This window comes from Brachycentrus maculatus, unplaced genomic scaffold (assembly GCF_059751285.1).
Source record: "Brachycentrus maculatus isolate JH-2025_06_01 unplaced genomic scaffold, ASM5975128v1 h1tg000315l, whole genome shotgun sequence".
Classification (NCBI taxonomy): Eukaryota; Metazoa; Arthropoda; class Insecta; order Trichoptera; family Brachycentridae; genus Brachycentrus; species Brachycentrus maculatus.
Window position 1 is genome coordinate 3881621 of NW_028281064.1, and position 13279 is coordinate 3894899.

General features: G+C 30.4%; 1 protein-coding gene across 1 annotated transcript; it reads right to left on the bottom strand.

The window, feature by feature from the left end:
• Positions 1 to 9097: 9097 nt before the first annotated feature.
• LOC148304517 (BRCA1-A complex subunit Abraxas 1-like) lies at positions 9098 to 12851 on the bottom strand. Its single transcript, XM_088268189.1, has 3 exons — positions 12643 to 12851; positions 11620 to 12549; positions 9098 to 10777 (listed from the first exon to the last, which is right to left on the bottom strand). The coding sequence occupies exons 1-3, from the start codon at positions 12724 to 12726 to the stop codon at positions 10688 to 10690; spliced, it is 1104 nt and encodes a 367-aa protein (XP_088124315.1). The 5' UTR covers positions 12727 to 12851; the 3' UTR covers positions 9098 to 10687.
• Between the last annotated feature and the right edge of the window lie 428 nt (positions 12852 to 13279).

Here is a 13279-nt window from a genome sequence, read left to right on the forward strand (position 1 = left end):
TCGATGTAAGGTTGAACTGAACACAATGAATAATTAGGGCAGATTGTCACTGGGTGATTTGGATGTCTGTGCATTAGTGACATCTTTGTGATAGATTTAGAAACAAATGTATGATTGTGATTAAAAATTCGATTCGCCTATCACAAAAAAAATACATTCTGAGATATATGTATTTTTTTATCTTGTGACATATTACTATGGTTACCGAATCGATATATTAGCGATACTTTAATATTATTATTATTTTATAAGTTTACTGTTTAATCAAAGTATTTTTTATTACTGTTTAATAATTTTACTTTGCAATTTTGATAAAATTTAGTACTATTGTCTTGTAATGTACAGAGAAACTTATTTGAGTTTGTATCTAAAAATACATATTATTTTTCCTTATTGATACAAGCAGCATAGACAAGTGACTGACAAAGATATGTGATATTCGTATTTGGAATGAAGCATTAAAAACTTTTTTTCCAAACAAATGGACCGTTTCACTTGTGGTGACTTTGTTTGACAAAGGATTTTGTGTAAAATCACAGAGTACGGTGCGGTACGACACAAGTATGCTTGCGCAAATTTACATAATTGTAGCAAAAAGTTTAGATTTCTTTGCGAAATTGCCAGGTTTAATTACCATGGGAAAATATAAAGAAAATAGGTGCATACTTACCTTGAAATACATCATTGAACCGGTTTATTTTTTATCACATTTTATTTTTGGACACACTGGGTCAATTCTGCAATGAAAACTTGTAATTTTGTACATTCCTGCGTATCTTGATCAAATCCTGAACAAATTTTTATTTGAGTTATTCTACTATACTGAGATTTTCTTATAAAGCCTGTAAGGTCATTTGTTTTAAGCTGTTACCAAGTGCATATAGAAAAGTAATCCATCTTCCGAAGAGACATACAAATTAATACTAATTTGAATTATCTCACAATTTCGCCACAACATTATCGTGAATCTCATTACATAATCAATATATGTACGTGAAGGACACAATATTGTAAAGGATATATTTTAATAAATACATTTAAATAGTTACATGGAAAAGATGCTTAAAAAATTTATTCTATTCATCAGTTTGCCTTTTTCATTGTATGATTTATGAGTTTGCTCAACAAGTACATAGTTAAATTTTATCTCTACATTAATTTTATTAAAAAATATTTTGCGTATTCTTCAGTAGCTGATTCATGACATGAATAGTGTTTTTTCAAATAACTTAATTTACTTGAATTGGTTCCTAAATTGAATTTTACAAATTTGTTATTATTATTTTATTAATCTGAATTTAGTTTATAGTCATGTTGGTACAATGTACTGGTTTTTTGATCATTGGCTCTATCCGTCCCAATTTAATTTCTGTTTTGGAATACAGAGTGCTTAGTCTTCTCTGTCAAAAGCACCCGAGGTTTCAGTTATATCAAAAAAGCAGTTAGGAGTAATCTCCATTTTTTTAAATTATTTTTAGATTTTAATGTTATTAGTTGTTAACTGCTTCTGTCATTAGATTTAAGTGCATATTTGTTTTCCACTCTTGTAAAACCGACTTCAATTTATATAATTTTTTTAATGAGATAACACATTTGGGAAAATAATGATAAAGAAACATGTCAACCTTTACCCGGAAAAATATTGTGATTGTTTTGTTTTTGTAAAGTACTTATCTTCCGCTCTGTTTTATAATGGTTAGCACATTTAGCTACCTTGCTGGAAGAGAACCTAGAAAGGTTTGATTCTCGGAGGGTTCAAAATAAATAGTGATTTTTCACTCTAATATTAATTTATACTGCTCTGAACTGGTAGTACCTGAAGCGCCGGATGGATCACCTTGCCTTGGTGTAAGTCACGACCAAGATGACGCTGCGTCAATACGATGCAGTGTCCCATGCACTATTGGGTGTGGATAAGGTAAAAAGAAGAAATCTACCTAGAATAAATATATGCTTAATCTAGATAGAAAATTTTAAACTTTGGAGTGTTTTTAAATTTCTCCTATGTGTATTTTTCTCTCTCTATGGATAGGTATATTTATTTCAAGTAAATTTACTAAAACAAAATGATCTTTACAATGTTTTGCCGGGAAAGGGTTTATATATGACACACATTGAGATTTTTTTTCCAAATAAAATTAAAACTTTAAATTTTTGTCTCAATTCAATGCACATTGAAGTATGAAAAGCAAACAGATTTTAAAACAGTGATTTTATTGCATAAACAGGAGCCTTAACAATTTTTTATTATATTTATATATATATATATATATATATATATATATATATATATATATATATATATATATATATACATATATACATATATATATATATATATATATATATATATATATATATATATATATATATATATATATATATATATATATATATATATATATATATATATATATAAATATATATGCATATATTGTATCAATTAGATGATTAAAAGTTGTGACTTGTCATTTTTCAAATTGATGACTGGAATTGTGCCTTATTATTATTACAATATAAGTAAGTTAAATGTTCTTTGCTCAATTTCATCGAAATAATGAATCATATAAGATTCTTCTTGTTTTATTCTGATTTGTGTGTGTATCAACTGGGTACATTTATGTTTATTATGTATAAAAAGTATGGAGTCCATTAATAAATACCTCTAGCATAAATGATGGTCGCCAATGTGGCACTTACAACGTTAAAAAACATTTTGATTTTATTTTTTCACAATTTATCAATATGATGTTTACAATTATGTAGTGATTTTATATACTCTAGGTTGTTACATTTCACTTTCAAAAGGAATTTTCTTCAATTTTCATTTATTCTTATGACACATCTTTTCTTGTAATTAACCAAACAAATTATCGGTTAATCCTCCCCGCCTCCTCACATTCCTCGTAGAAAGCAACTGTCACATGTGTATCGCATAAAATACACGCATCTCAACTGAACACGACAGATACTTTCCATGCGAAAGACAGATAAGTGTGTGATTGTCAAATTTAAATGTGATTCTTTTTCAGACACATTTTTATAAAGCATCGAGTACTGCGTAATGGATGTGACACATTGGATAAAATTGTATCAATTCATTTCCTATATTCTCTGCTAGTGAGTAATTTTTAGCCGTGTACGCTTATAAACATAATAAAATTAATTTATTATTAGATTAAAACCAATATTTTTAGCTTTTCCACTTTTTTATCTGACCAGCGACCGGGTTTCGTCGTTACCGACATCATCAGACTGGTGATGTCGGTAACGACGAAACCCGGTCGCTGGTCAAATAAAAAAGTGGAAAAGCTAAAAATATTGGTTTTAATCTAATAATAAATTAAAAATGCAATTCCATCACGAAGTGTCAGTGGATAATATAAATATAATAAAATTATTTACTTAATTTGAAAAAAAATAAAAATTCATAGAATTGTCCATTATTTTCCCCCCACAAGTACAGAGAATATGACTACTTCTTTTTAGGTATTTTTATACGCATTTTAATGAATCCGTAATTTTTGTGAAGGATAAGTCAAGATATCTGTAAATAGGATATTAGTAAAAAGGTCACAATAAAAAGACTTAAATATTTAACAATGGGACAGTGTGTAATTAAAGATTGGAATCTGACAGTATTCTAAATGTAGTTTGAAGAATTAATTTTATATACGCACATAATGACCATGTTTTAAATTATATTTATACATGGTTACTAATTAAAACACAAATATAATGAACACAAAAAAATCTATAAATTTTGTGAATTTACAACGCATTACTTACATAGTATTTTATTTACATTAACATTAGCGTTGGTGCGTTTTAACCACCCTACACATACGAATGTACGTGATATGCACGGTTTTTCTTCACCATTCCGAGCTAACCTGTATGACCTACAGAGAAAAGATATCTGTTCCGAAAATATTTAATGCGTACCGGATACACTGAAGAATTTTTGTCAGGTTTCATACCTGACAATATTTTGTGACAACAAACGTGATTTTTTTGCTTGTTTATAAAAAATATGCCTAAAAATAACCCGAAGGTAGGGTGGTTAAAATGTATAAAATAATAAAAATATTCACAAGGTTATTTTATAGGAATCACCTTATGTAAATTTTATTAGTCATATTTTTGCACAATACTCAAAGATTTTATTTTTGATCAGAATATTACAGAAATCAGCATTACTTTATTTATTTTAATGAAATAAAAACATATGGAATATACTTTAGACAGTATTTACGGTGTCTTACTTATATTAAGTTGGCAATTTAGAAGAAATTAAATGATCAAACAAGATCTGGAATAGTATTCCCATGATATAAAGTTATTTTTATTAACCTGTCCGGGAGTATGGCCGTACATGTACGGCCATACCAAACTTTTCTCAAAGGAGTTTGGACGTACATGTACGGCCGATACAAAATATGATTTATGACACGATTTATATCAAAACATGTTAAAAACATGATTTATCGATATTTCGATAATTTTGATATAAATCATGTTTACTGGGGTAAATATCTTTGTTTATTCAAGAAAACATGTTGCTTATAGCATCGACTATAATATAAAAATTTAAAAGTAAAAAAAAAAAACAAAAACAAATTCACTCCTCAGATACAGTTTTGTCCGGAGAAACTCACACCCAGACAGGTTAAGCAATTACACTTAAATATTTAACACAATTTAAAAAATATTATGTTAAATATTTTCTACTTTAATAGAGTCGTTTTATACTGATAAAAAGTTAAAGAAGGTAAGGTTTTATACGAGATCTAAAAATTATTATTTCAAGTATGGACCTCATAAATTTAATTTTAATTTTAATTTCGCACCGAAACTGCAATAATTTTTACAGGATCATTACGGGATTGCAATATATAACTGTAATGTAAAAACAATCTTACAAAAAAAATCCTATTTTTAAGTTTCATATTGAATTCTTATCCAGCACTAAAAAAAATGTTTATAATATAAAAAACAAGTTAAAATATTCATAGCACGAATAACTTGTTTGCATTGGTTTGGAATGCCGTTATTCCTTTTGTGCTCAGCATGACAGCATTGGTTTATTTACTTGTTTAGTGAATATTTAATATAAATACTAGTATGTGAGATCAAATATATTATTACATGTATGCTCTTTTACTATAATTTTACACAAAATAAGGATACCTGTTTATATATTTATATACAAATCTAATAACGAGTTACCATTTCAACAACTTTAACCCTCTTTACGCAACTGTTATTATTCTTTGGCTATTTGTTTAGCTTTTTTCTATGTACGAATGTACATGATGCCAACATTAAAGTATTTGTTGGTTAATTAATTTATTTAATATAATTACAAATATTTGATATTGATCCCTAAATACATTTTCAAACCAAAGTGGTTCAAATAAAGTATTCAAACATGTCACAAATTTCTCATCATATGAAAAGTATTATTATTTTGTAATAACAGTTGCCCAGTTGTACCGCTTATACATGACTTTTATACTACTTTCATACCTCAGGATGCATTTCTTTTTTTGTATTTTTGTAAAAATAAGTAGCAATTATATTGTAGACTTCCACATTTTATAATTAAAAGGCAATGTCAAACACGATGATTTATAATCATTAGTTCTTTGTCTCGTGCAGATTAATTTTATACTTTAAGTATTCACATAAGTATCGAGGTTCGAAATTAAATGGAGCGATTTACTTTAAAAAAATATTTATGCTGAAGATAAAAATAATAAACAGGGTTTATGTAAATAAACAACATAAGTTGTCACACAAAAGGCTGACGAGGTTTTTCTATTTTAAGATTTAAAAGTTTTTCCCTTATTTGGGGATACTGATTGTGAATCAGGAGTGAGTTTTGCATATAACATTAAAATCAAATCTTCTAAACTTAAGACAAAGGTTTGCAGCGCGGCTGTGTTAATTTTATACCTAATGTAATAGCGTAAACATAAACCATAAGCATAAATGACTTTTTTTCAGCCATATTAAAAAAAAAATTAATTAGCTTTATTCCAAGTCAGAAATTAAATTTACTTTTCTGTTCATTCAAGTTGTGTGCCAAATTTGAACTTTTATAAATAATTTTAATTAAATTTATATATTCAACAGATGATACCTTTATGAAGTTTGTCACAATTAAATACCTATTGTCATTTTTAAGCCTCAATGTACTAACTTTTGTCAAAAAAGAGGATTTTCTTATAATTTAACCATTTATTATAAAGTAATATACATACTCACAATTATAAATCCGGTTTTAGTATAATCTGAAAATAATGAAAAATATTTCTCAAATACTACTTTAATATTTGTTAAAAACATTTTTTTTTAAATATTTATTAGTTGCCTTAGAAAATTCTCCTTGCCTATTTATTATGTACAAGGATTTATAGCATATGTATTTAGTTTATTTGTATTAAAAATGATAGTGGATGTATATAGTAAATAATAAATTAATAAGGTTGACCCCTAAAAACAATACAATAGACACAATGGATTTAATATCTTATATCAGTCAAGATTTGTCACATAACTCATTTATTTGTCTTTTCATCTTGTCATATTTTCTAAATAAGACACCACTAAATCTGATAGATCTTTATGTCCTATTGCCTCATATATTTTGTCAACTGCATACATTCTTTTAAAAACATTCATACTTGAAAGATAGTTTTTTGTTTTAAAAATATACTAGTTTTTTTTTATACATATCAGCATTAATTCTTTAATGCCCAAAGTATTTTATAGCATTCTCAAGATGCTGAATTTTAGTTGTCAAGTTATTATAAAAATAGTATCCTCCTTTATCAACACATCGAACATGATATATCGCTCACTCCTTCCAAGAACGTCATAAATAAAAAATCGTCAATTTTCAGTTGTGCATGTTTTAGGAATGCCCAGAAAATGTAGTATATCCCACTAGCAAACGCGGCATATATTTAACTTAATATTTACCCGCTACAGGGCAGAAAGTGTTGTTTTTGCATTTTGAAGAAAAGGTATTGTTTTATTATTTTTTTAAAAATACTAAATATTTTTCAAATGGAGAAAAACCTTCAGGTTTTACCTAAAAAGATCTGTTGCACAGTAAAAAGTTCAATATGTGGCTTGATATTTATTTTTAATACATTGTATTATATATTTAAACTTCAAAAACGTTCTCCTGAAAAATCAAGTTTTTTGATTTATGACGTTCTTGAAAGGAGTGAGCGATATATGAAATAAAAAAACAAAGCCATGGCAGTAACCCCTCATAATTTCTGTAAATAATTAACAAATTTATCATATCGTTCAGCACAATTTGATATAAAACATTATTTTAATTTCATGGGTCATCATTAACACAAGTGCAGGCACAACTGAGTTCTGGTACTAACCCTAATGTATGGAAGTGAAGCATGAAGTTAGCAAAAGAAGGAGGAAAGTAGACTGAATGCAATTAAAATAAAATAAAAAATATTAAAAATCATTCATTATATCATTAGTTAGACCACACTATGTCCATTATAAGTATCATTTTATATGAAAAAGACTTATATGTAATTTTCAAAAGTTCATCTTCCCTACATAAATATACATATGATTGAACCATTTGAAATTATTGTGAGATATATATTCTTAATAAATGTTTTTATGAAATATCTTGGTTTTACTTCTATTACCTTACGGAATGTGTGTTAAATGTTTAAGCTGCTGTGGTTTATAAGTGTGTGAATAAAAAAATGTTTTTTGAAATAAATCAGTTTGCTTCTAATAAACAGCACACACTGCATGTACATCTACACTTATAGTAAAGTTCTATGTTGCTGCATAGTGGAGGCGTGCATTCTATATAGGCAGAAAAGCAGTGCCTACCCTGGATTACTCGTGCTCCATATAGAAACAAGACCAGTGCTTACTATGCCTTATCCTTATCCAACCCTACTGCGTACCTTGATTAAAAACTCTGCACACCACTGCTGCATAGGTATGGCCATATTCGTAGACAGGAAATGAACTTAAAACGGCTATTTGTTCCTTTTTTATATGCAAGATAGAAAGTATGACTTAATTAGGGAAATAAGGGTAGTTATAAAAGAAACAAATAAAATGATAAACCTCGTTTAAACTGTAGCTTCATTGAGAAGCCACCAATTTCTTAACGTATTGGGATTTCATACGAAAACTATCATATGAACTGTGTAGTGTAAATAACTTTAACTTACTTTTATTCTGTAAAACATGAATATTCATTGAAAAATTTGACTTGAGAATATGGATCCACAATAAAATTGATTTTTTCTATTTCAAACCCTCATACACACCCGACCATGCATAGAACTATAACATAAACGCAGAATATAATATAAACGCAGTGTTATCTTGATCGTTAGCACATGAAGAAAAGGTAATCAGCCCCCCGCTTCAGGTACTAGTCTAGGGTAATATTGAATAAATATCAGGGAAAAAATCACTTTTATTCGACCCTCCCCCCCGGGAATCGAACCCGGGACCTCCAGTACGGTAGCCGAATATACTGACCATTACACTACGAGGCAGAGGCTATTGATATTTTAAGTCATAAATAAATGGCCAAAGGGAAAGTGAAAGTTATCTCTATACTTTGCAATTGAATAGTAATCTTCTACATATTTGGAATCCCTGCCCGGAGACATATAAACTGAATTTTTACCACATATATACTGCATTGATCAGATAAAGGTCAGAAGAATATTTTTTACTAACTCAGGATTGAAAATAAGGCTTTGATTAATACTACATAGGTAAATAAAACAAACACCATAAAGATTAAAATATATTTACACAACTTAAAGTACAATAAAATTAAGTATTTTACAAAAAAATATAATATTTTAATACAAACCGAAAATTGTTTAAAATGAATTGTATGATTTACAATAATATAAAAGCCCATTAAAGATTTGGAATATTTAAATTAATTAAAGATGCCAATTTGGTAAACTATGTAATAAAATTTATAAAATTACTAATACATGATTGATTTATATTTTTTTGTTAATAAGAAAAATGTTTTACAGTCGCAAGTGAATGGAAAATGACCGTATTTGTTTTTGTTTTTTTATTAAAGAGACATATTTGTGTTTTTATTATTTACACAAATATTTCAATTTCATACTATTTCTGTGAGCCTAAGCGGCTCATTATTAGAAATAGGTATCAAATTGTGATAGAGTGGGTTCGAACCGAGAAACTCTGACTAAAGAGTCCGCGACACTAACCTCGTTATATATACGCCACCTGTTTATTTTTCCATTGGCCTTCTGATCCCGATGAAGTTTTAGAATAGTTCAACCGTTTTTCCTCGTGATTGCTTGTTACATCATGCAGGCCACAACCAAGTGGTAAATAGTGAAATCCAATTAAAATACCACTAATACTATCTGCCCATTCATACTGAACTTCCAGAAATTTGTGATTATTTTGCAGGTTGAATATTACGCATTAAATAATGATAACAAAAAAACAATATTTAACACAGATTTAGAAAATATTTATCATGTATATTATTGAAAACACTCAAAAATTAATGTTTTTAAAAATATACATGATAAATATTTTCTAAATCTGTATTAAATATTTTTTTTCATGTTAAAATGTTTATCATTATTTAATGCGTAATATTCAACCTGCCAAACAATCACAAATCTCTATTCTCTGTTCCGGCACAAAACTATTCATACATTTTCATATATGTTCAGTGCCAGATCTGATTCCCTGTCACTCACTAAAGAGGGACAGGAATATGTATACAAATTTGTAAATGAATACAAGCATATTATTCTCTCCTCCCTTGTAAGAAAGTGTCTGCGTGTCTGAACCTTTGTAGGTCCAACGCTATGTCTGTCGCTAAAAAGTATTTTATTTGCACAATATCACAGTACGTACCGTGAATTGAGATGAAGACTGGACTGAAGCGGGTTTGTACTTTTAAAAGTTTATACTATATACAAAATTATTTTTTACTTCAAAAGTTCTATTATCTCTACTTATGAACTTGTAGAGCATCCTATTAAGGATATTGAACACAATAAGGCAACGATATAGAGCAAATATAAATAAATAAATAAGATAATAGTCAAGTGTACTATCTTTCATTCACCGTTTAAATCACTGGGCAGATAGTGGTTATGACATAATAATACATACATAACTGTAACTTATGAAGGAATATAAAAAAATAAAATATTTTAAGGTTAATGACGGTATTCTAACCTAAAATTAAGTATTACCCCATGTATACACGACAAACGACTATTGCGTGTTTTATATGAACATTCAATGGTGATTCTGTGTATTTTAAGGCGTTAAACTCAAAAAAGTTTGAATATCTGTTTCTAGCAGCTTAGCAGTTTTAAATGCGCATAAGTCGCTTGTCTTGTGTACAGGATCTTGAAGGGTTTGTAATATATAGCTATTATTTTAGCCAGAAGAGATACAAATTAAATTTCACTTTTCACTTCCTTAACAAGCAAATATTCTTCCCATAGTAAGAAGTGCAACGTAACTCGTTTATTTAATATCACAATACTGTAATATATTGTAGGAAAGTTTGGCAAAAAGTTCTTGCAACAACACACATACAAGTGGATCTTTTAGTTAAAACAACATTTTGGGTTACTGATTGAAAGTTTCTTCAGGCATTCGATATATGATTAAAGTCACTTTGTGGCACGGAGGGCTTCTCCCACCCTCTTGTATTGGTACTATTGCCATTCCCCTGTACCTGAAATAAAAGTATAAGGAATATTTTTTAAATATGTAAATATATGTATATATATACCAATATGGGTATACTCAGGGCTTTTTTCCATGTAACGTGGTGGAACAACGCTCCTGCACCTTTTTGCACGGATATATTTTTTTAAATTTCAAAATCAATTAGACAAAACAATGTTTGCGCTCACATTATTACAATCTATATTTACATATAAAATTCATCAAAATAATGGAAAAGGTGCTTTAAATTTTATTTAAGTGTTATTTGAATATAATTTGTTATAGTAAAAACCTTGACATGAAGTAAGTTCCAGAATGTTTTTTGTTAAAAAAAAAAGCCCTGGGTATACTTATGTACTTCATTTTGTTTGGCTATAATTACTTAGCAATCATATATTTACCATCAGAGCAAATTAATTTGATAAAAAAGTGCAAATCATCAGACAGGACTCAGTGATAAATAAGACACCTTAAAATCACATTGCATTTTTCCCTATGAGAACCAATATTTAAAGAGAGAAATATTGAATAATATTAATAAATATAACAATTCCTCTCTCCTTGCCAATTGCTTCTAGCGCCTATTTTGATGAAGTTATAAATATAAATTTGTAGAAAACAGACATACAACTTTGTTTTTAATAATTGGATTAGATCAATGTTGTCATATTGCATCAAGTACTAAAATTTTATCATTTATTTATTTTACGCATGAAATAATCAGTTTGTAAATAAACCTTTTCCCTCCATTTCAGTTTTTTTTTCAAACGTAAAATAGGGGTTTCACTGTATATTGATAAATATTAATGATTTCTATTGTTATATTCTTAAATGTAAATTTAGCCTTACCGCAGAGGTCACATTCGGCGCAGCTACTTGGGAATGAATCCTCTTGTGTCCGGAGACTCTCTGATCGCTCTTAATAGTCTTATCCTCCCCGTCGGATACGGTTCTCTCCGCGGGGTCTTCTCGCTTCAGGTTGTTCTTTATGATTTCCGTAACGAAGCTGAAGGGCTCGGGCGGGTCGGGCGCGGGCACGCAGAGCGCCTGCACGAGCGGCAGGATCACGGCGCGCTCCTCGGCGCGCGCCGCCGCGCGGTCCGCCTTGCTGCGCCTCGCGCGGTGGTGGTTGGCCAGCATGGCCAGCATGCAGCTGATGTCTGTGGACACTTCGCGGGAAGAGGCTTCCCACACCGCCGCGTCTTCGGCGGCTTTCTCCAGCGTCAGACGCACCGATTCGGCAACACGATTCGATCCGTCCTTTGTGGCTTCCATGACCGCTCTGTTGTAAGGATCGTTTTTCTCCCCGGCCGAAGTTCTTTTATATCCTGACACATTTTCTCCCAAATTCCCCGTTAAATCAGGCAGGGTTTCCATCTCGCCTACGGCGTTCACTTTATAAAATCTGTAAGCGTATGTGTAAGTGGAGTTGGTAGCGGTCTGCCTGCTGGTGATATTGCAGCACAAAAAATATCCTACACCGGATTTAGCGAAATATTTCTGCAGTCCTCTCGAGACTATCTTATCGCGTACGGTCGGTTTCAACGAATTATTTTGCCTGTAGTGATACCATCCGACGACGTTTTCGGTCACTCCTTCGAGCATATCTTCCAGAACGTCCGATTTTATCCTGCCAGAAGGGCTGTAGAACATCCCGGGCTCGGGAGTGGGTAACATGTAGGACACATTTATCGTGACATCGACTCTGGCATTGTCGGTCCTGGAATCCGATATATGATTTGTGACTAATTTTGTAACATTTCCAAATAGGAACCCCTCCTGAAATAAAGCGGATTAGAAAGAGATATTGGGTGGCCTATCTGGTGTTAGGTCAACGTAACAAAAATAAGGATTTTAATGATCGAAGTTTACCTGTCTATTCGAAGAATTTACACATTCTTTTAATAAATACGATAAAGCGGTTCCGCTAACAGAAACTCGTTCTGAAATCGCCATACTTAAACGATTTGTATACACAGACTACTAATTATATATTTATATATTTTACGAACTGCCAATTCACACCAAACTCGCGACAAATTTCCACTGTCAACCAAGAATGACATATCGATACCATAAACAACATTACGATAACAACGCCATGTTAAAAAGATTCAAAAATACATCATAGACTAGTGTTAAAATGAAGGGTGCGTTTTGTTACTTGGCTTAGTTACCTTGGCTTGAATTTTTGTTATAGCTTTACATTTATAAAATAGTGGAATTGGATTATTGTTACAGCTTTAAATTATGGTGAAATTGTATATTTTCCGCTAAAATATAAAGGTGGGGACTGTCCGGAGTATTTTGTCGTAACATAACATTCGCGGCGAGCATCCGAACATCGGATGGAGTACTCAGAACGAGCTCATCTCGCTGTACTGACTATACGAATGCTCGGATCGTAACGTGTTACGTTACGATGAAATGACTCCGGTCAGTCCCCACCATTATATGTCCTCCTCCATAGTGTAGTGGTAAGCGCGCTAGGCTACCATGCTGAAGGTCC